This window comes from Canis lupus, chromosome 2 (assembly GCF_011100685.1).
Source record: "Canis lupus familiaris isolate Mischka breed German Shepherd chromosome 2, alternate assembly UU_Cfam_GSD_1.0, whole genome shotgun sequence".
In the NCBI taxonomy this organism is placed as follows: Eukaryota; Metazoa; Chordata; class Mammalia; order Carnivora; family Canidae; genus Canis; species Canis lupus.
In genome coordinates, this window is record NC_049223.1 from 83,308,191 (window position 1) to 83,336,041 (window position 27,851).

General features: G+C 60.0%; 1 protein-coding gene across 4 annotated transcripts in view; it reads left to right on the top strand.

Annotated features, from left to right (window-relative positions):
* DHRS3 (dehydrogenase/reductase 3) overlaps positions 1-27,851 on the top strand; it is a 38,511-nt gene that overhangs the window by 5,399 nt on the left and 5,261 nt on the right. For 3 of the 4 annotated variants that reach the window (XM_038531963.1, XM_038531964.1, XM_038531962.1), the window contains exons 2-4: positions 25,677-25,820; positions 26,458-26,577; positions 26,883-27,121. In XM_038531963.1, coding sequence (XP_038387891.1) covers positions 25,737-25,820; positions 26,458-26,577; positions 26,883-27,121 — 443 coding nt within the window. In that variant the 5' untranslated portion in view covers positions 25,677-25,736. Of the gene's footprint in view, positions 1-13,438; positions 13,574-25,676; positions 25,821-26,457; positions 26,578-26,882; positions 27,122-27,851 lie in introns of those variants that run through there. The other variant, XM_038531965.1, reaches the window with a different exon arrangement.

Sequence of the window (27,851 nt, forward strand, 5' to 3'; positions counted from 1 at the left end):
CAACAGGTGGCATATCCCAGAGGGAAATTCGTTTACCTTTGGGAAAGAGTGACAACCCAGTTTCCCGTAATGATCTTTGGCAATATGTGCCGGTGGTGAGGCGGTGGTGTAGTGTGCTTTAGGCTGCAAAGGTGACCCAAGGGAGGGTTTTTCTTAAAGGGACACAAAGGCTCCGGGAGCTAGAAAGCTCCCCACCTGGAGACATCTGTCCCTACCCACAACTCACGGGGGTCAACAGAGGTAGGGCTGGCCATGGTTAGGGGCTCCAGGCGGAAGGGTCCTGCTCTGTTATTCCCACTAGACTCCTTTTTCTTATTTTCTGTGCTCCCTGGAATTCCTCCCATGAAAGCAATCACAGAGCTTGGGCCCATCCCTCTTCCCCTCAAGGCTCCTGGCTAGCTAGTCAGCCTGCACAGCCTCCAAAGTCTTTGACCTTGACAGGGTTATTGGCAGGGGCCCCTGGGAGGAGGAGAAGTGGACTATTTGTTTGGAAGTATTTGCAGTGGCTGTTCCAGCTTTGGCACCAACATGAGGCAAATGGCTAGATTAAAGTCCTGGGCTGTGACTGCAGGCCCGTGGAGGCAGGCAGGGGCAACAGATGGGGGCCCAGTCCAAACATTTTAAGGAAGGGTCCAGCTGGGACTCGGGGGGCCATTCATTTCAGGGGGATAATATGAGAGCTGGCTCAGAGTTGCCTCTGCTTTGCTGTTACTGAATTTGCATTATGTGGGTCGATAGCCTTGTTCCTAAAGCAGCTAGCGAGGGACTCGCCCTTTCTATAGATTTGTGAATCCTAGTTTCCTGCCCTGTCTGTTCAGCAAGTCCCACCTCCTTCCCATTCCTGGCGCTGGGGCAGGCCCAGGCCCGTCTACGCCATGATGACCGTCTGGTTCACCGAACCTACTTGCGGTGTCCGTCAGGTGTCTGGCACAGCTCTAGGCCTGGAGGGGGGTGGGGGTGCAACAGAGATAAATAAAGACCCAGAGACACGGCTAGGTGCTCAGAGGCAAGGCACCAATTACAGTGCGTATTCCTCTCCTGGCCGCCCTAACAAAGTACCACTACCTTGATGACTTACAGCGAAAATGTTCTCTCGGTTATGGAGGCCGCGGGTCTGAAATCCAGCTGTGAGCAGGGCCCCACTCTTTTAAGGACTCTAAGCGAGACTCCTTCCTTGCTTCTAACAGCTCTGTGGCTCCTGGCGTTCCTTGGCTTGTGGTGGCACCTCTCCTGTCTCTGCCTCCCCATGGGGCCTTAACCTCTCTGTCCAGCTCTGTGTCCTCTCCTCTCCTTGTAAGGATACCAGTCAGTGGGTAATGACGCCTCAACCAGTAATGAGCCTTAACTAATTACAATCTCCAAAAACCCTATTTCCAAATGAGGTCACATTCAGGGCTTCTAAAAGGGCAGGAATTGCCGGAGGTTGGGGACCGCCACCCCGCCACCCCCACCCCAGGGGCGGGGGCGCCCAGGAGAGCTGTTAATCTATAACAAAGGTTCGCAGAAAGCTTCCTGAAGGAGGCCGCATTTGGGTTCCAAGCAAAAGGGATGTGGAAAGGTCACTCCAGGCACAAGAAACCACCGGGTCGGAGACTATGTACCCCACTGGAACTGGGGAAGGGAGGCAGGAGGCAAAGAAGGACGGTATTATAGAGTGGGCTAGGGAGCTGGGGAGGTGAGCAAGCGGTCGGTGTCTCCGACCCTGAGTCAGGCCAGTACAGAGGAGAACAGGAAAAAGGAGGAAGAGAGGGGATGGGTCCAGGCAGGGATTCTTGTGGGACCCAGAGCCACCTGGACGAAATAGCTTCTTAAACAATGATGTGGGAAAGTCACCAAAAAGGGGGTGCTGCGGAAGACAGCAGTGGCCCATCTCCCCCGCCCTCACCCTGAATGCAGACTTTGCTGGAAATTTCTGAGAAAAGGATCTGGCGCCTGTTTGATGCGGCTTAGAGCAAGAAGGTAGGCCACCTGTCGGACCTGTGACATCCAGAGAAAGCCTTTCAGCTGGTGGCATCATGTCCCTGGGTTTCCAACAAGGGGAAACTTGCACTTTGGACTATTACAAATGGGCAAACACCTCCCTCCTACTGACCCACCCACTTTCCTCGGGGAACAAGATGACGCAACTGGGGCCCAGTCTTGAACCCGTGGCCTGGCTTACCTGGGCTGGGAGGCAGAGACTGGGTTCAAGGCCCAGCTCTGCTACAACCCCAGGAAAGCACCTGCCTTGTCTGGGCGGCAGCTGAGAAGCACACCTGTAAAATGAGAGAGGGCACAACGGCCCCCAAGATCCTGGCCTTAGAGTTCTCATCTCGTGGACCCGCCATCCGGGAAAGCAACAGACTGCCAAGCTCCCCGCGTTGGGAGGAAGAGACCTCTTCAGAGCACATTTGTCCTGTTCGCTGCTGATCTCAGCCTTTCTTGCTACTCATCAGACCCACTGACTGAACGAGCAGCAGCGCGGTGCTGGGAACTGTGCCTGCGCTGGGCAGAGGCTCCCCGCCGCTGCTCAGCTGTCTCAGCACCTCCAGCTCGCCGTCTGCCTTGGGTTTATTTCAACTCTTACAGGAGATACTAATTTTTTTTTTTTGACCTTTAGCTTTCAAGGGATTGAAATGTGGCCCAAATGCCCCAACTAGTGTATCAAGGAGAACTGCCAGCCTTTATCCTAAAGCCACCAAATTGTGCATCAGGGCTTTAGAGGACGCCTACTAGCTCTAGTGATACTGAACCGAGCCAACGAGCTCGCGGTCAGTCCACCCAGCCCGCGCACCAGTGCTCACGTCGACTCCAGGCTCTCCTAAGCTTCGAGCTCCGCAGAGCCTGTGGCCCTGACCCCTGCACGGAGCCCTCTGCTCGCTCGCTCGCTCTCTCGTTCTGGTTACTTTCCCTGCTCCGTTTCCATCTTGTTATTCGTCGAGGTCACCACTGAGAAATGACCTCAGCTGTGTTTCCCAGAAGGCAGCCCTCGGCCGTCGTCGTCATTCCCTACCTAGGAAAGCTATCTGGTTGTGACAGTCACCGCAACTTGTCCCGGAAAGACCTTGTCCCGACCTGCCGCCACCTTCAAAACCCAACAGAGTTCTGGGCATCGGGGCAGGAATGATTCCAGACCCAACCTACTCCCCTTTCTCCTTGTGCAAGAGCATGACGGCACCTAGAATGTTAGAAGTGGCTTCCTTGTTGTTGACTTCAAAAGACACCATCTAAAAATACATCCAGTATATAAGATATTTGCAAGGAAACATTTGAACCACATGATTCAGATGAACCGTGAAGGTCAGGAAAAGTTAAAGCCAAATGAAAAGGAGAACAGGGAGTCTGTTTAGACGCTGGCACACGCGTCTACTGTGGGACCCGTGTGGGAGCGATTAGAGCCCCAGAAAAACCGGCCTCTGGATTCGCAGAAAGAGGGCACCAGATACCTGACCGGGTTAGCGAGTGAACGGTGGGTGGGAGCTCATTCATTCATTCATGCATGCATGCATTCGCTTGTTCATTCATTCCGCAAATCTCTGCACCTCCCGGGTGCCCTGTACACGCCCCTGGAGATGCAATAATGGGCAAAGCAGACAAAAATCCCCAGCCGCGCAAACAGCTGACAGTTTTGCGAAGGGGACCGACCGATAATAAACAAGACACATAACACAGAGAGCACATTAGGTCGTATGAAGTGCTGAGGGGAAACCCAAAGAGGCAAAGCAGACCCAGAGGAGGGAGTAGCCTTCCAGGCAGGGCTGGGTGCAGGGGAGGGGTGGGGTGGGTGCCGCGCAGGGGTGGGGAGCAGGGCCAGGCAGGTGGGGATCAACAATCTCGGTAACGGTCTGTGGCCCAGTGGCCCGGAGGCTGAGTGAAGCTGGGAGCAGTTGGAGGGTTTTAAGCAGAGAAGTGAAGAGCTAAGGAAGTCTTCGCAGGGTCCCGGGGCTGCCAGAAGCCAGGACGAGGGGCGCGGTCAGGCGGCGGCCGGAGCTAGCTCTCAGGAGGCCAGGGCTCCCCTCCGCAGCCTCCCCGGCAGACTTGCTCTGCCCTCCTCCGAGCGCGTTCCCAGCCCGGCTGTGCTCTCAGCTTCGCGTGGGATTTCGGAGATGCTGGCCGTGTCCCCGACATCTCTGCGCCCGCGTGGAAGTGAAGGGGCCGGCGGCGCATCTAGGCTGCAGCGGCCCGGGCGGAGTGGGCTGGAGTCCTCCGGGACCCAGGCCTCAGATCAGAGTCTGCCGGGGACCTGCTCTCTGCTAGGTCCTGATCTGTCCTCGCTGATGCCACCCAGCTCGAGGGTGACAAGGCCCCGGGGTCATTGCGACTGCGTCCGATTGGCTCATCCATTCAGCCAGCGAGGCCTTGGAGCGGCCCCAGAGAAGCACATAAAGGAGGCTCTCCTGGTGGCACTTGGGGTCTGGTGTGACGACTGTCTCCAGATTGACAGCGCCCGTGATGTTTTGGAAACATGAGCCACCTCCAGCAAGGTGACGTTAATGGCAATAAAGATTAACGCCCCCCCCCCCGTCCCCTCCCAAAATAAAATAAAAGCAAATGTGTTGGTGCCCAGAGTGAAGGAGACACTTTTCTGTTCCACTTTGTCGAAGGACCTTCCGGAGCTTTGTGGTCAGTATTGGTCAACACTTCGAGAGGGTCCTTGAGCAGCTGGAGGGTGTCCAGGAAGCGGGCTCCAGATGACCAGGGCTAGAAGCCATGGCCTAGGTTGGATGGCAGGTCCGCGGTGTTCAGTTGAGGACTTCAGGGGCTGGGGATGGAGTCGGCTGCCTCACGACGCACGGAGGCAAGGGACCTGGTCCGGGTGGGATGGCGGGCCGCGCGGGGCAGCGGGGAGGCCTCGGGGATGCAGACCCCGGTCCCGCCCCAGGAGCGCCCGCCTGCCCTCCGGAGCTTCCTGTAGCCCAGCGGGCTGCTCTCTAAGTGCGAGTGCCGTGGGGAGGTTAGGTTCTGGGCGGCCACCTGGGTCCCTTCCACCCCTTAGGGTCTGGGCACCGTCGTTGCCAGAGTGACATCAGTGAGGACAGTGACCCGGGCAGGGGGCAGAAGGAGGGGTGGACACCAGCATCCATCAAGCAAGGTTTCAGCACAGCCTCCCCAGGGGCCTCCGGGGCTATGTCATTGCTCTGCCGGGGTTTTGCAGGGTGCTGGAGAGAGGAGGGCACAGGGTGCAGGGCCGGCCCCGTTCCCGTCCTTCACGCCGACCCCCAGTCACACCTCCTCGGGCTCCTAGGGGTCCCCGTGACCGCGTGCCATCCGCCGCCCTGGTGCTGTAGTGACCATAGTGCTACGGTGACAGTCCCCCCGCGTGACTGTGGCACCGTCCCCGGCTCCGTCCGGTGGTCTTGGTGACTGTTGGGTGCTGCTTCACCTCCACGGTCTTGCCCCTGCCCGGAGGCGGGTGGGATCGGCAGCCGTTTGTAAGCTGGGGGTGATGTGAGAGGCCCGGGAGGCTCGGCCTCAGGCAGACCTGGAACTCAGGGCTCGTCGCTGGAAAACTAGGCCCATGGCGGTTGGGACAGATCGTCTCGGCCTGGCCCTGCGCGTCCCGGCCGGGGTTACGGGCGTCGAGAGACAAGCGGCCAAGTACACAGAGGGCTCCAGGGCCCACGGGATGGAGCAACAGGATGGGCCGGGAGGGGGTTCAGGTCCCCTTGACAAAAACAGTCTTTCAAGCACCCAGTGACCGTGGTTGCATACAGTGAACGGGGGACGCTTGCCAGGGGTCAGGGTTTCGGGGCTTCGGAGGGTTTGCTGTAAACAACCAACTGCTAAGCAGGAAAACAACACAGTTGTGCTTCACTCATTTGACATCCAGGGTAGCACCTCCAACCAGGTGTGCGGGAACAGGGAGCGCCGGCTGCCTCCAGCTCCGCCACCCGGCCGGGCCCTCCCGCGCGACCGAGGGCTTCTGTGGTACAGAGAAGGGAGCAATCACTGTTCATGAGGTGAAATCTTAGAAGACTTCTTGAAGGAAGTGGCAGCCGAGGGAGTTGTAGTCAGTCTTAACCTTTTGCTGGTTGTAGGACCCTCTGAGGACCCGAGGAAGGTATAAACCCTGCCCTGAGAAGAATACACGATGCACGTTTTTTTTTTTTTTAATTTTATTTATTTATGATAGTCACAGAGAGAGAGAGAGAGGCAGAGACACAGGCAGAGGGAGAAGCAGGCTCCATGCACCGGGAGCCCGACGTGGGATTCGATCCCGGGTCTCCAGGATCGCGCCCTGGGCCAAAGGCAGGGGCCAAACCGCTGCGACACCCAGGGATCCCACGATGCACGTTTTTATACTCTTGCGGGGTCCTTGGGTGTCCCCGATGCCACCAGGTTAAGAAGTTTTGCACTGGATCTAATCAAAATCCACCCAAGTCCCTCAAGGCTTGGCTTCTGGTTCAAGACTAGAGCTCATAGCACAGCAGGGGACCCTCCGGGGTCCTGTGACCCAGAAGCCAGAGCCAAGCCCGGGTGGACAGCGCAGATGGGCGGCCGGGTGGCTGGTACGTAATGCCGACGACAGCCGCCGCACACGGGCCACCGGGCCCCAGCCTTCCTGGCTCGGCTGGCCATCCCTGCTTTGGGGAGCTCAACCTCGAATTCCCCTTTCGGAGGCCTCTTGGGGAAGTGGCTGGAAAAGCATTTCGATCGTGAACGATATGATCATTTTGTCCACATTTGAAACCTGCTCCCCGGGAGGTGTTTGTGGATAACCGTCTCCCCCGTGTATGCCGCGCTTCTCCACACCTCTGGCCTCTCCGGCTCCCCAGAGACCCCAATATACCACTGGAGTTTCTAGGATCCGGTTTTCCAGACTAGGTTCCAGAGCGTCCGAGGGATTCCAAGAAGGCGGAGCCACATGGGAGGTGGAGAAAATGGGGTTCAGAGGGGCCTCGCCTCCACTTCCCGAGACCAGCTTCACGTCTGTCTGTCTGCTATGCTTGAATTCCACACAAAATTTTTGGGTGCATTTCGAAAGAATGCCATTACTCTAAAGAAAAAATACATAAACACAGCTGTTCTAGGAACCACTCCGGCCACAGCCCCCTCCCCAGGCCACCCTCGCTGGCTCTGCCGCGGTCATCTCCCCGGGTCCCCAATCTTGGCTCTTTACCCCAAGGTGAGGAGGCTCCACATTGCCGGGTCGTCCTCTGAGCCGGTTCCTTTGCCTACGGGAGAGGGTCCCCACCACTCCTACCCCAGGCGCGTGGACCCCCTTCTGCCGCCACCACGGGGGAGTCCGTGAGCTAGAGACCCCAGCATCTCAGGCAGGATGGGGGCAGCCGCCCGAATTCCGCGTCCGGCCCTGAAGGCACGCGATGCGGCCCCCCAGCCCCAGAGCCGCGGCGTTTCGAGAGGCAGAGGCCGGCCCACCGACCCCAGCCCTCACGCAAGAATTTAATCCCCAAAATCCCAGCTCCCAGCAAGCTGCCCTGTGACCTTAGACCAGTAACTTTCTGTCTCTGGGCTCCAGTTCCCCTGTCTGAAAAACGAAGGCTGTGAAGATTCAGGGAGATAACAGCGTTTGTAGGAAAGGATGGCTCCCTCCAGGCCGGGGTGGGGAGTCAGGGGCCGGGGCAGCTGGGGGGGACAGTGGACACCCCCTAACCGCGGCTTTCCACCTTTTGCTTATTGAAGCAGGTACGAGGTACGCCGCGGGGCGTGCGGCGGGGGGTGGGGGTGCAGAAGGCAAAGGACACGCGGCGGGATTTGTCCTGCTCCCGAGACTCCCCAGGAAGGTGGTGGTCCTACGCGTGCCCCAGAAGCCCTCAGCAGGCTTAGCTCTTGACCCCTTCTAGAAGCAGCGGGAGGGACTCTCACCCCACAGGGAGGGCTCAAAGCCTCGTGCTGGCTTCCTCCGCCAGGCTGAGGCCTCCACCCCTGTTGAGATGGCTGGTCACCACCCTTGGGCAGGGGCTGGCCCGGCGCAGGCCCTCCCGTGGCTGCCGGGTAGAGGCTCCGGCCCCAGCTGCCCGCTTCCCTCCGTGGGTGTAGCCGGCGTTTTCATCTCTGCATCCATGTGGCTCAATGGGTCGGGGTTGGCGGTGGTGAGGCCGAAGTCACAGGTTACCATGGCAACTCAGCACGCTTTGCGGCCCCTCATTGCCAGGTGTCTCTTCCCAGAGACTGCAGCCCGCCCCCCCACCCCCGGGAGCAGGGGACAAGGCTTCCTACTCGCCAGGTGTCCCGGGCACGGTACCAGGCGCAGGGGAGGCACTTCATAAATGTTTGTTGCCTGAGCAAATGCATGACCCCCCCGCCCCCCATCCTAGCTGGTTAGAGCCTGTGTTCACTGAGCACCTGCTGGCCCAGGTGGAGGGAGCACTGTACCTCGAGTCAGGGCGTTCACCAGGCTCCAGCCCAGTGGGCTCCAGCGCTGGTACCGTTACCCTCCTCTGCCCACTGGTCAAGGCCCTCGAGGGCTGGTCACACAGCTAGTGGGTGGCCAAGCAGGATTTGAGCCCAGGGTCCTCGAACCAGCGAGGTGCGGTGCCTCTGCGGAGCAGAACAGGTCCCGCGGACCGCACAGCAGACGGTGCCGCCACCTGGGGGCTCCACGTGAGTCAGCGTGGGCAGAGGTAGCCCTCGGATTGCTTCGTTGACTCTCGTGACCGGAAGGCCCGTGGGCAGGTCTGCTGCCGGGCCTGGCTGGGGGCTCGGGACTTGGTCTGTCTTGGGCCGGGCCCCCCTCCTCGGCCGCCCGGCTGCTCACGTCTGCCCCCAGCTGCCTCCAGTGCCCCCCAGCTCCCAGCCCGCAGGATAGACCCGGGTCTTCTCCTCGGCAGTTCTCGAAGGGAACTCCAGTGCCCCCGGCTGTGACAGGGTTGAGCCTGAAGCCGTCACTACTGCAGGGTCACAGGCCTGTGTGAGTCGAGGGTGGACCAGCCCCAGCCAGTCACAGTGTTGGAGAGTGGCGAGGTGGCCTCCTGTTACAGGAGCCAGCGTGTCGGGAGCAGGTGTCAGCACTCCTGGTGAAGGTGTGCAGTCATCTCCAGTGGAAAGTTCCGGAAGAACCTGTTAGCCAGTCCTCCCGAGTCTAGTCCTGCAGACCTTGTCAGGTCATTTCCAGACACTCCGGGGCTCAAAGGGGGAGCTGAAACCTCCTTGCCCTCAGGGAGTCTGCAGTTCAAAGAGGCAAAATGAGCAGCCAGTCAAGGTAGACTTCCTTTGTACCCTTTTCTAGAAGATTGAAGGCCACCATGATAGGGAGAGTAAAGGAAGGCCCTTTGCTGGGTCCTGTTCATAGTGATGTTTACCGGGTGTGAGAAGCCAGTTCTCCCTCTTTTGCAGCTACGGGCAGGTGAGCAGGAGGGAGCCCATACTGGGTCCTTCCAGGACCCCAATTCTCTGCGGTCCTCGAGACGAGGACCCCCAGGACCAGGGCCCCTGCAGAGCCCCGCCAGCCAGCGCAGGTGCTGGGAGCCTGGCAGGCAGGTCGTCCCGGGGAGCTGGGGCCAGGTGACCACCGAAGGGCAGCGCGAGCTTCCTGCAGGCAGGCACCAGACACACCCACGCCATGACAGGCCACCCTTGGCTCCCGTCCCTGGACGGAGGGTCCCGCCTCACCTCGCCAGGCCACTGCCCCGTGAACACGCAGCCCTGTGGGCGGGGAGGTGCATCGTCCTGTGCTGGGGGCCACCGCGTGAGCCTTTGTGTTGGGAGGGGTGTGTGTGGGTGTGAGTGTGGGTGGGTGGGTGTGCCTACACACGCGCACGTGGGCTCACGCGTATTGAGCATGCACACCCGCCTTCGTTTGTTTTTCTTGCTCAGATTCAGCCAACTAGAGAATCCTAGTTCAGATTTTAAGCTCGAAAACCAACAAACCAAAGTCCATACGTTGGCTCTTCCGCTTACTTTGCTGAGTGACCCTGGGCAAGCTTCTAGACCCGTCCGAGCCTCAGTTTCCTCATCTGTAAAATGAAGACTCAGTGAGATAATGTAAAGAAAGTCCTGAGCACAGGGGCGGCGGCCCGGGGGGCTCAGGCCAGAGGGTCAGGGGCACTCCTTTGGAGGCTCTCCGGGAGGATCTGTATCCTTGCCCTCTCAGCTCCTAGAGGCACCTGTGTCCCTTGGCTCGTGGCCCCTTCCTGGGTCTTCGAAGCCAGCAGCTCCCACGCTCACATCTTCCTCTTCCTCCGGCTCCTGTAAACCTTGTCTGGTTTTAAGGCCCCTTTTGGGATTATACTGAGCCCATCTGGATCATCCTGGATAGCCTGTCCTTTTTAAAGTGAGTTGATTAGCAAATTTAATTCCATCTGCAACCCTAATCCTCCTTTCCCTCATAAAGTAACACATTCACAAATTCTGGGGATTAGGACCGGGTGTCACCGGGGAAGCTTTGTCATCCGCAAAGTGACAGTGCTAATCCCAACCTCCCAGGGCCATTGGGAGGATTCCAGGAGTGGTCCAACCTGCTGAGCAGGGGCTCAGAAAATGCTGGTTGGACCTGCCCTGAGCACCTGCTGAATCCAGAACTCTGTTCCAGGTGCCACCCAGAGTCACCAGGGGTGGAAGATGTCGCAGTTCCCGCACGGCGCAGCTGGCACTGTGACCAGGGCAGTAGGACATCATCAGGGGAGGTGCCCTTGGAGAGCGAACCAGAAACAGGGGACTTTAATGGACCCTGTGCTGGGTGGGCAGCGGCTCCACATAAGAGACTACTCTGGGTCAACCAGGAAGGCCCTCTAATGGGGGTAGATTTGACAGGAGGGACGGGCAATCCAGGGGACGACCTTGGGTCGTGGGGACCAGGTGCACATCACAAGGAAAAAACACAGGCGCCTGGGTGGCTCCGTCGGTTAAGCATCTGCCTTCGACTCAGGTCATGATCCCAGGGTCCTGGGATCGAGTCCCACATCGGGCTCCCTGCTCAGTGGGGAGTCTGCTTCTCCCTCTGCACCTCCCCGCACCCCCGGCTGCTGGCACTCGCCCTCTCTCTCTGTCTCTCTCTCTTTCTCATACACACTCACGTGGGCACACTCTCAAATAAATAAATAAATTCTTAAAAAAAAATAATAAGGTTCTGGGTCCCAGCCTCAGTCTAGCCGGGGAAATGGACCAGTGGCCCCCAGTGACGTGTACCACGTGACGACTGTTCTGACGGGCAAACCGTGGTGGGAGCCCCAGTGGGCACGGGGACCGGCTTTCCAGCCAGTCTCTGCAGTGCTTCCTCGACATTTAGTGATTTTCAGGGACAATCCGATTTGCTCCCCAGAGCAACCCTGCGAGGCAGGATATTCCTGTCCCCATTGTTAAAATGAGAAAGCTCGGGCTCAGAGAGGCCAAGTCCTCGCCTAACGTCACACAGCGCACAGGGTCATGGGACTGGCAGTCAGGCGCTCTGACTTCTGGAGAAGGCCTGCTGGCCATGTCAGCTCGGGGGCCTTCAGGTGAGGAGGCATCAAGGAGGGTGAGGCCGAGACACCCCAGGGCAAAGGGGAAGAGCCAGTCTGGAAAATGGGAGACGAGCTTTCCTGGGAGAACAGGGGTGCGAGGAGGCTGGCCTCAGCGGCCACGGTGTGTGGGTGGGACTTGATGGCAGAGCACTGGGGGCCAAGAAGCCTTTCTACGCGGCGCAGGGTGGACTGGGCTCCTGGGAGGTCGGGGGAGGCTGCTCTTCCAGCAGAATCCTCCCCTTCCTGGGGGCTGGTGCTCAGGGGAAAGCCCTCCTGGCCCAGCTTCCTGGGCTGGGGCTGAGGCCCACGCGGGCGTCCTCTCGCCTGCGCACAGGCCTGGCCAGGCCGGTCCCCGCTGCAGGGTCCCACTGCTCCCCGAATGCCCCAGCCGTCGCGGCCCAGATCCCCAGCCCGAGAGCATGACGCCAGCCAGAAGGGTCGGCTCCCGTGGCGTTTGACCTTCGTCCAGCAGAGATTAAACCAATTCCTAATTAATAGCCTGTGGGATAGATGGTTACCTTGGCACAGCTTGCAAGTCATTTAAAGCTTGTCCTCAGGAGGCCCGTCCATAAATCATGGTCCATGAGCCGAAGGTCTTCCTGGGACACGCCAGCTGTGTGTCAGTGGGCGCAGGAGCTCGGGGGCCCCCGAATGTCTGCTTGGGTCGGGGTGGGGGATGCCGAAGGAGCTACCCCGGTGAAAAATCTGTCTTTTCTTTCCCAAAATCTGTATTCTCACCTCCACCAGCAGCCCCCAGGAGTCCTGCCAGGCTTGGTTTCCCAGCTCAGCCACTCCTGGCCGCGCCCTTGACCTCTCCGGGACCTCAGTGCCCCATCTGTAAGGCGGGCCAGCTCGGGTCCCCAGCCCCTTGCAGACTTGCTTGAATGTACGGGTGGAATTAAGAGGGGCACGCAGAAAGGAACCGAGGACCTTGGAGATTTGGGGTTCGACAGGTTGCAGAGCCTGAGACCAGCCCCTGAGCTGTAACGCTGGCGACCACTGTACGTGACCGTTTCCCGCTAAATCTATTCCGCTTCTGTACCGACCGCTTTTGTGTCTTGCACGTGCAGAGTGGGGGTGCCGGCAACTGGGGGTCAGCCGCCCGTTGGGATGTGCCGCCCACTCTGCATCCTGGGATGCATCCATCGGAGCTGTGCTCCCTGCTGTCCAGGGAAGGGGGGGAGGCACGTGCCTTGGCACTGGGTGCCCCTCCGCTCACAGCCCTGCCCGGCTTCCGGGGCGTGGCACCTGGGGGGCACTCAGGGCCCCACGCGCAGGAGGGTCCGCATTTCTGAACGTCCCTGCCGTTGCGGTCTTGAAATGCTCAATAATTCTTTAACCTGGGGCCCCGCGAGGGAGGTGGCCGGTGCTCACGGTCGCCGCACCGCGTGCACGGTCCGGCTCACCCCTCCCGAGATCCCCCTCGGGACACCGTATCACCCGTTCCGCGGGGGAGGCAACATGACAACATGATTCCATTCGTTCATTCACAAGCTCCTCGGGCACCTGATGGCCGTGCCCGGTGCTGGGAATTCATCCCGAGAACCTGCGTTCTAGAAGGTGTGTGTCGGGGGAGCAAAGAAATGACTGTTAACGTTTCAGACCCTGACAAAGTGCCGTAGAGACAATAAAACGGGGTGATGTGAGGGAGACAGATTTAAGTATGAGCTTCAGTGCCAGGGAGGCTGGGCCGGGCGCTGGCGTGAAGCCGTGCTTTGCTGCGTCCCTGGGCCCCTTTATAAAGATCCGGGGTTATTTCCAGTTCCCCCCCCCCAGTCCTCATAGGACTTCAGTTAGTTGTTTTGTTTTTTTTTTTGAGGATATTAAACTAACATTTATTGAATGGTTATCACATACAGGTGCTGTGCCAGGTGCTTTATACCCATTATCTCATTTCATTTTCACAGTAACCCTATGAGGGAGGTACTATTGTTATCACCATTCCACAGATGGCAACAGAGAGGTCACGCAACTTGCCCAAGGTCACCCACTGGTATGTGTTAGAGCCAGGATTTAAACCTAAGCCTGCTGGGTTCTGGATCCTGCCCTTAGAACCAGGACACTGCACATGCCCTATAAATAAACAGTTGAGGCTTTGGAGTCAGAAGACCCGTGCAGGAGGGCTCCTTAGCCCGCGGGGCTGATTCCCCGTAGGTCCCCACGGCCCCAGGCACCCACAGTACACTCAGGAGGCAAGTGTGGTGGGTGGGTGAGCGGACGCCCTGCCTCCGTGTCTCCGGGCGCCTCGGAGGCCCGGAGGCCCGGGGCGGGGGGGGGGGGGGGGGGTGCCCTGCTTGCACTTTTGACCTTTCCACCAGCACAGGGAGGCCGGTTTCGATTCTCCCCGCTTCCCCCAGAGGGAGATGGTGAAGCCCAGAGATGCCAAGTGACTCATCCAAAAGTCACACAGCAAATCGGCTCCAGAGCCCCGCGCTTCCCGCCCCCGAGGGCGGTTCAGACACCTGGCGCTGCCAAGGATCTGGGAGCTCCGGGGCCAGGGGGTCCCTGCGGCCGAGGGGCGGCCGGTGGGCGGCGAGGGCCGCGCTGGCACTGCTGACCCCCGAGGGCTCGGCCCCCAGCGCCTCTGCTTCCGCGAAGAGGCCCGAGCTTCCCAGAAAGCCGAGCACAAAAGGCAGGCACTTCCCCAATCCGTTGGGCAGGGCGCCCGCAGCTGACCCCCTGCCCCCGGGGAGGCCGCCCTGGGGTCCCCAGCCGAGAGGCCGACCCCAGATGGAAGCGGGGAGGAGGGAGGAGGGAGGGAGGCGGCGCTCCAGCTGGGCCGCTGCCGGCGGGGGGCGGCGAGGGTTCACGCGGCGGCCAGCAGACTGGCTGCGTGTTGCAATGTCTGGTGGCGTTTGCAGCATCCTGTCCGCGGCAGCTGGGGTAACCTCGGGCCGCGAGCGTGTGTGGCGCAGGCCCGGCCTCCAGGCCGCTGGCACCTTGCATCTCATCTGCAGCTCCGGGGTCAGCCGCGGGCCAGCGGAGCCCTGACGTCACGCGGCGTTTGTTTACCGGGCGGGAGGAAGCTGGGCGGCGGCTGGGGGGCGCCCCGACCGCCCCCCCACCCCAGCCCCGCACCCCAGCCCCACTAGGCCCTCCTCTGCCCCACGTGCACCCCGCCCCATCCCCAACGCAGCCCCCCCACCTCCCCTGCCCCCGCCGGCCCCCACCTGGCCCCTCTGCACCCCAGCCCCAGCCCCACTGGGCCCTCCTCCACCCCATGTGCACCCCACCCCATCCCCAAGGCGGGGGCCGCCCCACCTTCCCTTCCCTCCCCCGGCCCCCACCTGGCCCCTCTGCACCCCAGCCCCAGCCCCACTGGACCCTCCTCTGCCCCATGTGCACCCCACCCAGCCCCAACCTCCCCCCACCCCACCCCCTCGGCCCCCTCATCCCCATCCCCATCCCGGCCCCCCCACCCCTCCGGGCTGCTGCGGACACCTCCCAGACGCCCCCCCACCTCCCCCCTCCACATCTACCGCCCACTGCTCCCCAACCCTCTCCTTTCCTTTTCTATCCGCCAAATGGGCTCCCTGCCCAGTCCCCACCCAGGACTCCAGCCCAGCCCCACCCCGCCCCCTCCCGGGACCCCCGCGGGCCCCCACCCTGCGCCCGCCCCTGGGCCCACTTTCAGAAAGACTTCCTGGAGCCTCCTGCCAGACCCGTTGAGGTTTCGCCCGGGCTCCTCCTGCCACCCCCTCAGCCCGTCATGTGAGCGCGGACCCGCCTCCCTGCGGACGGTGGAGGCTCGGCGGCTGGTGGGGGGGGGCGCTTTGTTATTGGAAACTGGTGTGCTTCCCCGCGGCTAGGTGGGTTGGGGCGCTGGGCTGGCATCATCGGGGCACCTCTTCCTGCGAGGCTGCCCTCGCCACCTGGGACCCTGACCCTCCCGCGGTCCCTCACTCGCCACCCCCGCCCCCCCGTGCTTGAGCAAAGTGTTCTGGAAGTAGAAGCACCTGGGGGTGGGAGTTAGGATCTTGCTCTTCTCCATACCTGGACTTGCCGGAGCACACCTTCCCTGGAGGGGGAGGCCCCGGGGCTCGGTGCCTGACATCGTTTTCCCATCTTCTCAGGCCAAACCCTCTTCCTGTGGCAGCCAGTCCTGAACCCCTCCTCTCCCCCCAGCTCCACCCAACTGCCCCAGCACCCCCCACCCCCACCTTCCATCCCTCTCACCTGTCCCCTGCCTGTAGAGCACCTCCTCACCCCCCCCCCCCACTGCTCTGGTTCCCACCCTCATTCCAAACCCCCCCATCCAGCAGTCAGGACTTATTCCAAAATCCAAGTCAGAGGCTGTTATTTCACGGGTCACAAGGCTCTGAAGGGCTTCCATTCTCGCTGGGAGTAGAATTCAAAGCCCCCCAACCCCCCCCCCCAGCTACATTCCCTAACTTCATGTCTCCCACTCAGCTCTGCCCCTTGACCTCCCCCAATACCCTGAGCTCATTCCCCCACCCCCACCCCCGGGCCTTTGCACTGGCTGTTCCCTCTGCCTGGAAGGTCCTTCCCCTGATGTCTGCATCCTTCCCTCTTTCACTTCCCTCAGTCTGCCCAAATGTTACCCCACCTGAGAGGCTTTCCCTGCCCCCACTTCCATGTAATACCACTCCTACCCCGTGACGGTCCACCTGGCCGGTCCTGCCCCGCCCACGCACCTTTGGCTACCTGCGTGTATTACATAGTCGACTTGGTCCTATGTTCATTGTCCTCGTCTTCCCCATTCACATGAAAGCGAATGCCGGGAGAGTGGGATGAAGTTGCGCCCTGCCGTGTTCTAGGGCTTGCGACCCTGCCCGGCACGTAGCCGCCACGCAGTGATCTCCCTCGAATGTGTGAGTGAGTGAGGACAGGGAGCAGTGGAGGAGCTTGGCTTTGGGGTTCAGGTTGAAGCATTGCTTCGAGACTTGTGGCAGCGTAGCCCGCGTGGGTGACTCGGCCTGTCTGAGCTTCAGCCCCGCACTGCACTTGTGGTCGCGTGTCTCAGGATGGTGCTACCGACGATGTGCACCGTGCTACAGGGTGGCCTGCAACCGCTGGCTCTCCTCTCCCCTTCTCACCACCTCAAGGTCAGGTGGTGTTCTCTACCAGGAGGTCCAGACGGGGGAACTGAGGCAGAGGTCATGGGGCTTCAGCTAAGCAACTCTGGCCCGGGTTCCCCCCCCGCCCCCCCAGCTTTTGCCACGTGTGGTCGAAGGGTAGACAGACGGAGGTGCAGCCCTGGGGGCCAGGCCCATAGGCTCTTAATGTCTGTGAAAAGAAACATCAGCCCTTGAGTTTCTGGCTGGAAGTGGGAAGTTGTTCTGCTCTTCTGCAGAGTCAGCCTTTGAGGTAGTTTCCCCTGGAGGGTTTTCCCAGTGGCTCCGGAACCAAAAGGATTCACAAGAGTCACACCCTGGGATGAGACGGGACGTAGCCCAGTGGTCACACTTGGATTCTGAACAGTTGCGGAGACATGGCTCTTGGCAGATGGAAGTATGAGGTGGTGGGGGGCGGGTGGGGGGTGCCCTCTATCCTCAGGGACGTAGGACCTCCATCGTGGAGGGAGATGTGCGGCCCAGGGACCGGGAGAGATCTGGACAGTAAAAGAGCAGGGGCGTGCACAGGGATGTTTATGGCGTCTTCATGCCTAACTGCCAAAACTTGCACCCCCTGGCCCTCCCGTAGGGGAATGGATAAATCAACCGAATCATTCAAACAATGGGCTATTAATCGGCACGAAGAAGAAATGAGCTATGAAGCCACGAAAAGACATGGAGGCAGCCTGAAGAGGCCATGTGTACGGTGATTCCAACTCCATGACATTCTAGAAAAGGCCGAACCACGGAGTTCTTTAAAGGGTCATTCATTGCGGGGGGTTGGGAGGAGGGGAGGATGAACAGGTGCAGCACAGGAGACTTTTCGGGCAGTGAAGCTCTGTGGTAGTGCAGTGGTGGGTAGATGTCATCATACCTTTGTCCAGACCCGCAGAATTTACACCGGGAGTTAGCTCGGGTGTCAGCTGTGGACTCGGGGGGGTAGGGATGCGTCGGCGCGGCGTCCCCAGCTGTGGCAAGGGCACCTGCCACCCTGCTGGGGGATGTTGGGATGTTGGCAGTGGGAGGCCGTGCAGGAGTGGGTGGGGGGGGGTGGGCGTGGGAAGTCTCTGTACCTTCTGCTCAACTTTGCTGTGAACCTAGAACTGCTCTAAAAAAACTAAACCTTAAAAAAAAACAAATCCAAAAGCCTCCAGGGGCCCCGTAGTACCTATGGATCAAACACGTTCTTGGTCCCAGTGGTCAAGGGCGGTGGTGTTGGACTCTACCTCGACCCGTCCGTGCTGCTGCCCTCACCCAGGGGCTCCACGGGACCCCAGGTATGCGGCTGCCCCCCTGGAAGAAGTCTCCTCTTTTCTCTGTGTGTCCCTCTTCTGCCCCTTATAAGGACACCTGTCTTTGGATTTTAGGGTCCACCCTAATCCAGGGTGATCTCTTCTCAAGATCCATAAATTAATCGCATCTGCAAAGACCCTTTTTCCAAACAAGATCACATTCGTGGCGATCAGGGGTCGGGACTGGACGTACCTTCTTGGGGGACACAAGTCAAGCTGTCCACCCGTGCAGGGTCGCCGAGAGGACTACACCTAAAGCGCCTAGAGCAGGGCCTGGCACACAGTGAGCGCCCCGGGAACTAGCCGGCGCCGCAGTCCGCCCCTCCTCCTCGTCCACGGGAGGACCACGGATGCTCCCGGCCTACCCTCTCCCCCCGCCACCTGCCCTGGGCGCCGTGCTGGCCTGTGCTCGGGACAGTGGCTCCTGTCCTCACCTGCCCTCCCATCTCAGCCTCTAAAGGCCCTGGTCTCCTCTCAGGGGGCTGATGGCGTCACTGTCACCCACACAGCAAATACTTGGTCGGTGGGACCACGTGCTGCCCCGTGGGAGGTCGACACTGGCCATCCAGTCCTTGTCGCTGCTGTGTGCTCAGTGCTCATGTCCCTTTATGGGGTCACTTTGCTCCCGCAGGGGAAGTGTGGTGGCCAAGGGCACAGGACTGGGCCTCACGGCCAGCAGGATGGAGTCCGGCTGAGTACCTTCGGGTGTGTCCGTGCCTCGGTTTTCTCACTTACAGAACGGGCTCAGTACCTCCCTCCTAGCGCTGTCAGGGGACTAGGGGAGAGACTGCAGCGGGGGTCCCACAGCAAGCCCGCGGTAGCCAGAACCTTCTCGGCGGCCCCGGCAGGGAATGCAGCCCTGGCCAGCCTGTCCTGCCTGTCACGCGGGCAGCTCGGCGGGGCAGGAGCGGGAAGGGGAAGCCGCCTCCAGCCCAGCTCCCTAGCAGGGAGGCCCGGTGCCTTTGCCGGGGCCGGTGGAAAGCTTACAAAGTCCAAAGGGTCTCGGGGCGGCATCCCATCGCTGTCCTGGATTTGGAGGCGTTGCCTTTGGACGAAGCGCTGGTAGGCTGGCTGCGTGCGTGGGGACGACAGGCTGGCGCTCCCCGAGGGCGAGACTAGAGGCAGCCGGTTGGGGTCCATCCCCAGGAAAAAAAGCTTCTGTCCTGGAGAAGAAAGGGCTAAGGATCCAGCGCCATAGCATCCAAACTTTATTTTTGGCAACAGAATCTTTGTAGAAACGGCCCTTCTAGAAGACTAATAAAAGTGGCACCTGGGTGGCTCAGTTGGTTAAGTGCCCAACTCTTGGTTTCCGCTCAGGCCCTGATCTCAGGGTCTGGGGATCCAGCCCCGTGTTGGGCTCCACACTCAGCAGGGAGTCTGCTTCTCTCTCCCCCTCTCCCCCTCCGCTGCTAAAATAAATAAATGAATATATATATATATATTTTTATTTATTTATTATTATTATTTTTTAATGTGGGTCTGGAGCCTGATGCAAACCTGGAGCCTGATGCGGGGCTTGATCCCAGGACCCTGGGACCACCTCTCAACCTAAGGCAGATGCCTGACCAGCTAAGCCACTCAGATGCCCCAATCTTTTTTTTTTTTTTTTTTAATGTCACCGCTCCAGATGGCCGGGACGCTGGCTACCAAGTCTCCCACCCCTCCGTGGCCCTCACTAGATTCCCCGGGGTCCCCAGAGCTCAGCATGAAACCCTCTCCTGGGAAATCTTCCTACAGGGCGCCCTGCACCCCACCCTGAGGTTGGACAGAGTCCCCACCTCTGTGGGCCGGGGGTGTGGACAAAGGAGGGTCTTTCTAAACCGGAGAGGTCTCTAAGATCCTGTGGTTCTGCCCCAGTTAAGGCTGTGTCTAGCAGCAAGGCAGCGAAGGCCAGTTGGGGTCCTCCAGGCATCTGTCACCCCAGTGACTCCAGTTTTATGGGGGAATAGTGGGATCTTCTCCGAGCAAGGGGGGGACCTATTTCTGTTCTTAGGTTAATAGGAATAATAATAGCTCGTATTTACCATATCCTTCTGCACCTTCCCAGCCACCCTTTGAAATTAATAACGTGAATTGATAGGGAGGCCCCGTGGGTTTTCTCAGGCCGTGTAACTGAGCCCGTCTGGCTGCTGAGCCTGTGCTCTAGGCCACTCTACTCAAAAGGAAGGGGATCTGTTTTTGGAAATGGACGGGGCTATGAAAGAGGGGAAAAGTCAAAATTTGACTTGTACCGGAGGGCACGTGTCTGCGCCCCAGCGTTACCTGCCCGCACCCCTGCACGGCACTCACCCACCCCTTCCTGGCCACACTGAGTTTTTTGTTGCTTGCCCGTTCTCGTCTGGCCACAGGGATGGATCCATATTGATGTCTTCCCGCTGGAGGTGCTAAGAGCGGAGGAAAGCTCTGCAGCCTCTAAATCGCGACCCTCCCAGCCCCTACCCTGCCGTGGTTTGGGGTCTCTGGTGGGTATTTTCTTCCTTCTGAGGAGCCAACCCAACCCCACTTCCCTCCAAGACGTGGAGCCCATGAGACATGAACCGTTCTGCTAAAGACGTTCCCAGGGACCCGGATCTTTCCGGGGCTGCCAATTATAAACAGATGCTCCTCCCGGGACCCACCCAGAGACCACCCAGCTCACGTCACTGGGGGGGGACCGTGCTCCGCAGCGGAGCTCCAGCAACGAATGCCAAGTCCAGGCGTTCGTGCAAAGCCCTTCTGGGCAGAGAAAGCAAGACTGGGTGGAGAAGAGTCACTCACTGTTCTCTGGTCAGCAGATTTTTCTAGAGACCTCCCGGGGCCAGTGGCATGTGACAGTGTTAGCTGGCTTTTACTCCGCGCCTGGCCCGCGCCTGGTGCTAAGGTTGTAGGATGGACAGAGGGGATAGGATTCCCCGGAGGGCCTTGCCAGCTTGTGGGGAGGCGGTGGTCAGCATGGGCGGTGGGCACTGCGAGTCCTCAGTCCCCCTGCACCGCAGCTTGTAAGCAGACGGACCTCGGGCGAGTCCTCTGACCTGCCGGGGCCTCACGGGAAAACGGACAGAGTAACCTTAACCACTTAGGAGCTGTGAGGATGAACGGAAAAGACCCGGAGGTACCGAGCCCGTGGGAGTGCTCACTGGCTGCTAGCTCTCGTGGGTCATGGGAGGGACGATGGAAGGAGCCACCGGGAGCTGCAGAACGGAGGGGCCCTTCAGGCGGGGTTCTGTAGGACGAGCAGGAGCCCACAGTAGCCTTGGCATCGACAACAGAGAAAGCCGGCCCGTGCCGGGCACCAGGTAGGGTCACAGGGGACTCGGAAGGGGTGAGATGGATTCCCTGCCCCCGAGAGGCAGGATGCAGACGGCAGCTGGTGAGGACAGCGCGCGTGATGCGAGCGTGTAAACCCTGACTGTGCGGCCTCTGGGAGCCTCCGCACTCACTCACACAACCACCGGGAGAGAGATCCAAACGGGCAGCCCCGTTGCGGTGGAGGGGAGCTCCCAGGAGGCAGCGCGGGGGCGCCGGGGGGGCGGGGGAGCCAACCTGGGCCAAAGGCCGACGCTCTAACCATTGAGCCCCCAGCGGCCCCTGACGTCCAGCTCTTGATTTCAGCTCAGGTTATGATCCCGGGGTCCTGGGATCGAGTCCTGCATCTGCTCCCTGCTCAGCGGGCGTCTGCTCCCCCCCCCCCAACTCTCTCTCACAAACAAATAAATAAATAAAAAACACCTGTTCGGTTTTTAGGGTTGACCTCGTCCTATGTGGACAAGGCTGCAGTCTTCCCACGACGTTAGATCCCTCAGTACTTTCCGGGTGGTGAACGCGCATCATTCTAACAGCTGCAGCTGAGGGGTGTCCAGAGGCCATGCCCGCTGTCCCAGGCCTTCGCCTCAGCAGGGGGCACATGCTGACCGCGGGGGGGGTGGGGGCTTCTGGAGCCTCACCCCCCGCAGCACCCCGTGATAGAGGCGGCGGCTTCTCTCCTGCTGGGAAACCTCGGCCCGCATCCCAGCTCAGTTGGCTGCGTGACCACAGAGAAGTAGCTTAGGCTCCCTGGGCCGCGGTTTCGCCATCTGTACCGTGGGCACAACAGGGCTTCCTCATCAATCCCCAAATTTACTTATTTATTTTTTAAAGATTTTATGTATTTATTCACGAGAGACACAGACAGGGAGAAATAGGTTCCCTGAAGGGAGCCTAACGTGGGACTCGAACCCGGGTCTCCAGGATCACGCCCTGGGCCAAAGGCGGTGCTAAACGGCTGGGCCACCTGGGCTGGCCCAAACCCCAAATTTAAATGAAGTCCCCGCACTCACCCTTGATCCCACTCGCCGTAATGTGTGTCTGACGATTTTCTCGCCTGTCACTGTCCCCTCGCTGGAACACGGGCTCCCCGGGGCAGGCACCACGTCCGTTTGGTTCTGTGTTGGGCCTCAGTGCCGGGCAGGGTGCCTGGCCGCAGCAGGTGCTCCGGGCGGTCCTGTGGGCAGACAGACAGACAGACAGACGGCTGCGACAGCACGGCGGCTGGGCACCCACGCCAGGCGGACATGGGGGCCGTCGGGGCAGGTTCTCGTGCGGGACCCCAGCCCACTGCACCTGGGGGTCGGGGGCTCCCCTGCCGCGGGACGGGGGCCCTGGGTTCTGATCCTGCATCCGTGGCCCCCGAGGGCGGCTCCGGGCCGTCACTTCGCACCTGTGAGCCGCAAAGGCTTGGTGGAAAAGTGGCTCACGGCCTCCGCTGGGGCTGCTGGGGGGCTGGGGCCGGCGGGGGTGGCCCACGGGTGGGAAGCCCCTTACTTATGAGCCTGGCCTAAGAGCGGGTCCAGGGCCGCGGCCCTCCCGCCCCCACGGGCATCCCTGGGAGGTAGTTCTGAGGAGGCCAACCGGGTTCCGGGTTCCCGTGCTCCTCAGGCCCATGCCCCCCCCCGCCCCCCCGCCCCCTCGTTCTGGCTCTGGGGGATGTGGGCAGGGGCCACATGGGCAGGCCTGCGGGGCTGCACCTGCCGGTGTCCTGGCCGGTAACTCCGGGTCCTCCGAGGGGTCTGAGCAGGGGACTGGATGAGGAGAAGCCAGGAAGGGGCCGTGGCAGGAGCAGCTCCAACTAGGCCTCCACTCAGCTCTCTCTCTCCCTCCTGTCCCCAGAGGACCAGCCCCAGGCCACCCAGCAAGGCTCGCACGCCTAGGCCTGGACCTCGTTTTCTCTGAGACTGACCCCTTGCCCCCTTCCAGGGTCCGAGCTCTGACCTGACTCTTCACCTCAAAACTCCACCCCAGGACGGTTTTGAGGCTCTGGGGAAATCTGGATCTCATGAATCTTGGTCCAAGCAGACTCTGCATTGCAGGTCCTGGGACCCTAAAGGGCTCAAAGGAGATGGGATGGTCTCAGCCTTAAACCCCCTCCCAGCCCAGCCTACCTGTGGCCTTGAACATTTGTTCACTCAGCAAATGGCACATGCGCTCCTGGGCCCTGGAATACGGAAACAACAAGCCAGACTTGAGGACCCCAGGGGGCTCCCAGCCGGTGGGGTTGGCGTGAAGTGGGCAGAAAGCAAACTTGTCCTAGGGCCCAGGGAGAGGTGGGGGCATGAGTAGAGGAAGAAAGGAGATGTGGAAGGAAGGAAGGAAGGAAGGAAGGAAGGAAGGAAGGAAGGAAGGAAGGAAGGAAGGAAGGAAAGAAGGATTGGGTGGGTGGATGGGAGAAAGGATGGATGGATGGATGGATGGATGGATGGATGGATGGACAGATGGAAGGAAGGATTGGATGGGTGAGTAGAAGAAAGGAAGGATGGATGGATGGATGGATGGATGAATGACAGATAGAAGGAAGGATTAGGTGGGTGGAAGGGAGGGAGGGAGGGTCGGGTGGGTAGATGGAAGAAAGGATGGATGGATGGATGAATGGATGGATGGATGGATGGACAGAGGGAAGGAAGGATTGGATGGGTGAATGAAAGGATTGGGTAGGTGAATGGAAGGAAGAAAAGGAAGGAATAAAAGGATGGATGGATGGATGGATGGATGGATGGATGGACGGATGGGGTAACAAGGGAGGATGGGAGGAACCTGGTGACAATGACCACAAGGCAAGGCTGGGCTTGGTGGAGCGGAGGATGCTCACCTCGAGTTGCCTGCCTACAACAGATGTTTGTTTTCTTCTTCCTGAGTGAGTCTCCCTGGCCCTCCTGGTGAACACGTTCTAAGTCTGTCTTGAGTTCAGCAGACGGGAAGGCGTCCCCCGGGGCCCGTCGAGTCGAGTCCGTCTGCACGTGGTGGGCTTCTGTGGTCACCGAGAGCCACTGGTGGAATCCTTCCTTGTAAAACCCATCCTGCACTTTAAGATTCAGTTACAGGAAATAAAGTGGTTGGACTTAGGTGGGGTCTCCAAACCCGGGCTTTCCCAGGGATGTTTCAGAGGTCGAGAAAAATACTTATTTTCTTTTTAAAAATATTTCAAAAGTTTCAAAAAAAAAAAAAAACACTAATAAAAAAAAGTAAAGCCATGGGAGACCCTGACCCGCTCCTTAGTGGTGGAGACCGCCAGCTACACCCTTTGGGGGCCCTTTCCACTTAAGTAAAAGTCCTGAGATTTTAGGTACACAGTTGATAAACTGTTCCCACCCCAACCACTTGCGTGTGTGACTTTGCCCTCTGCCGTGTCGCAAAGCAGACTGGAGAGATCCACGGGGCTCTGGGTGCTGGGTTGAGCCACCTCCGTCACCCCCGCTTGAAAATGTTGGCCTGCCCAGCACAGCCTTCCCCTTCTCGTTACCAGAGGAAGGACATATGCAGTTGGACGTGCAGTTTCTTCCTTTCCCTTGTTTCACACCCCGGGACCCATATTGGGTTTTATTTTTCAAGGAGGAATTTCGTCGATAATTTCAGAAAGAAAGAAGAAACAAAAATAGAAACCCACTGGACTAATCCCCAGGAAAACCTCAACTCTTCCTTTTTTCCTTTTCTTTTTTTTTTTTTTTAAGATTTTTTTTCTATTTATTTCTGAGAGAGAGAGAGAGAGACGGAGACGGAGAGGAGGGGCACAGGGGGAAGGGGAGGGACGAGCCGACTGCACTGAGACGGCCGACCCGGACTCGATCTCGCCACCTAAGCCAAAATCAAGAGTTGGATGCTTGGCGGGCTGAGCCACCCAGGCGCGCTCTTCCCTTTATTTTGCCTCCAGCCCCCCACCCCGTCCCTCTGTGCTGACGAAGCTGAGTGTCAGCCAGGTTTCTTGGTTTCCCCCTCTTCCAGCCCTTTTACCGGGGGGGTGGGGGGGGTGGGCTGTTCTCGCTTAGGCCAAGGCGAGAATTAGCCAGGCTTGTCCTCTGAGCCGTCTGTGGCCAGCCCTTCATAAATGTGTCCCACCCCGTTAGGAATCCATCTATCGCCCCACCAGGGTCACCTCCTCGTGGACTGGGTCCCACGTTCGTTTCCTGTGGGGGCAGCGGCGTCTGCTGGGGCCCCTGCTCACGCCCCCCTCCCCAGTGCAGCCACAGCTCGGTGGAGCGCTCCACTTCGCCTCGGTGGGCCTCACGGCCGGACCTTCCAGTCCATTCTGGCGGCGGCTGCTCATAAACCCGGCTCTGGATCTAATGCGAGAGAGGCCAGCTTGTTCTGAGAACGTTCCGGAGAACCGTGCGGAGGGGGTCCTGCTGCGCCTGGCTGGGAGGGTAACTGGAACTGGGCTGGCAGGGCCAGGGCGTCCCGCGGAGACGAGTGTGTCGGAAGGACTTGCAGGAAGCACAACCACCGGTCGGTCGTAAGTGGGCTCAGGAACCGCGCGTTCACTTCAGAAGCCCCATGTCTAGAAAAGCATCTTGTTGAGGTGCTTTGCATACTCTTTGGGTCGAACCAGATTGGGCAAGTTGCTGAATTTCTGATGCCAGTCACTGCATCACGGTGGCTTAACTAATGACCGCCTGTTGGGTGCTGTCCTCCTCTCCTTCCAGATTGTTCTCTGGGGCCGGACTGAGAAATGCCTGAAGGAGACGACGGAGGAGATTCGGCAGATGGGCACCGAGTGCCACTACTTCATCTGTGACGTGGGCAACCGGGAGGAGGTGTACCAGACGGCCAAAGCCGTCCGGGAGAAGGTGAGGGCCGGCCCTGAGCTCCGCTGGGCACAGAATGCCAGCCTCCGGGACCGTTCGCACCCGGCCTGGCACAGGGCGTGGCCACCGGCAGAATGGCTGTTTCCGGGGTGTCCCTGGGGACTCTCTGCGAGTGGCCCAGGCTGTGTGTGCGTGAGGGTGCGTGGGCACGAGTGTGTTACCTGCGGCAGGGATTGGGGCTGGGGCTGGATTGCACAGCAGGAGGAATCACCTGTCGGCCCCTTGGGAAGCTGAGACCTTGTGTGTCTTAGAGCCTGGGGGCAGATGGCCCATTGCCTTGTCCCGACTCCGATCTTTGTCGTGACTCCGGCCGCCTGTTTGCACTGCGTGCACCAGTGAGCCGCCAGAGAGCAAAACCCACCCCGTTTTGGTATCTGGCCCATGTGAACGTCAACTGCTTTCGTGTAACAATAAGCTCGTTTGTCATAACCGTGCTCTACGCCGTAAAGTCCTCTGGGCCTCAGATCAGCCCGGAGGGCAGGCACCCCCTTCCCACAAGTCCGGGTTGACGTTCCAGGAGATGATGTGGTTGCCCGGGGGTGCACAGCCAGCGTTGCGGGGGCAGGTCCTCCCACCGGGGCCGGCTGCCCTCACGGCCCCACGGCGCCCTTGCCCACAGGTGGGCGACATCACCATCCTGGTGAACAACGCGGCCGTGGTCCACGGGAAGAGCCTGATGGACAGTGACGACGATGCCCTCCTCAAGTCCCAGCACATCAACACACTGGGCCAGTTCTGGGTAAGGGCCTGTCCCGGGCCCCGGGCAGCCCCGGGGTGACAGTGACCTGTTCCTTCCCTCCTGGGTGCCGTGGGGGCGGGGGGAGAGGCTCAGGGGGATGTCCGAGGACGAGGCGACCTGCCAGCCCCAGGAGACATCCAGACGTACAGAAATGTGGAGGTCAGCGCCCTCGGCGCCCCCCTCCCGTCCTAGGAGTGCCCGCCACCGGAGGGGTGCATGTGCCCGGGGCGGCCTGTCCTCCCCAGAAGCTTAGAGGGGCTGCCGGAGGCCGCGGTGCCCCACACTGACCTCCCGCCCGCCCCCAGACCACCAAGGCCTTCCTGCCCCGCATGCTGGAGCTGCAGAACGGCCACATCGTGTGTCTCAACTCCGTGCTGGCGCTCTCTGCCATCCCCGGTGCCATCGACTACTGCACGTCCAAAGCCTCGGCCTTCGCCTTCATGGAGAGCCTGACCCTGGGGCTGCTGGACTGCCCAGGAGTCAGCGCCACCACCGTGCTGCCCTTCCACACCAGCACCGAGATGTTCCAGGGCATGAGGGTCAGGTCAGTGAGCCGGGACTCACCGCCCCGCAGCCCAGGCCCACGGCAGATTGGGGCGGGGGCGCCGAGGGTGCACCGGGGGTGCTGAAATGTTCAATATCTCAGAAGCCCTTGATCTTTGGCTTTGTGGTCTCGTGCCCGATCCTCCGTCTGCAGGGCAGGGGGTACGGTGGGGCTCTAGGGCCCTGCTCCTCGGGTCAGGGGACTTTACGAGCCAGCAGTGCTCCATGCGTGCAGCGGGATAGTCCCCAACCATCTAAAGAGAATGGAGTGCTGATACCTAAACAGCACGGACGAGTCTCGAAGTATTGCTGAGCCAGAGAAGCCAGGCGCAGCAGAGCGCATTCTTCACGGGTGCAAGCAGATCCAGGCCACGGTGGGAGGAACCAGAACACTGACCGTCCCTGGAGGGATGGGGACGGAGCTTGGGAGGAGGCACCAGGGAACTTTCTAGGCTTTTCAAAATGTTCTGTCTTCCCGATCTGAGTGGCAGTTACATAGGCAAAAAGTAATCGTGCTCTGCGCTAACGGTGGATGCCCTTATGTTGCATGCAAATTCGAGCTCAATTTAAAGAGATGCTGAAGCCCAACCACCTCTCCTCAAGGCCAGTTAAGTCAAAGGGAATGGGAACTAATGGAGTACAGCTCGTGCTTTGGAGCCAGCCACCCGGGGAGCCACCTCACCTATACCTGTAATGCGCCCTGTGACCCTGGGTCCAGGGGCTCCCACTGT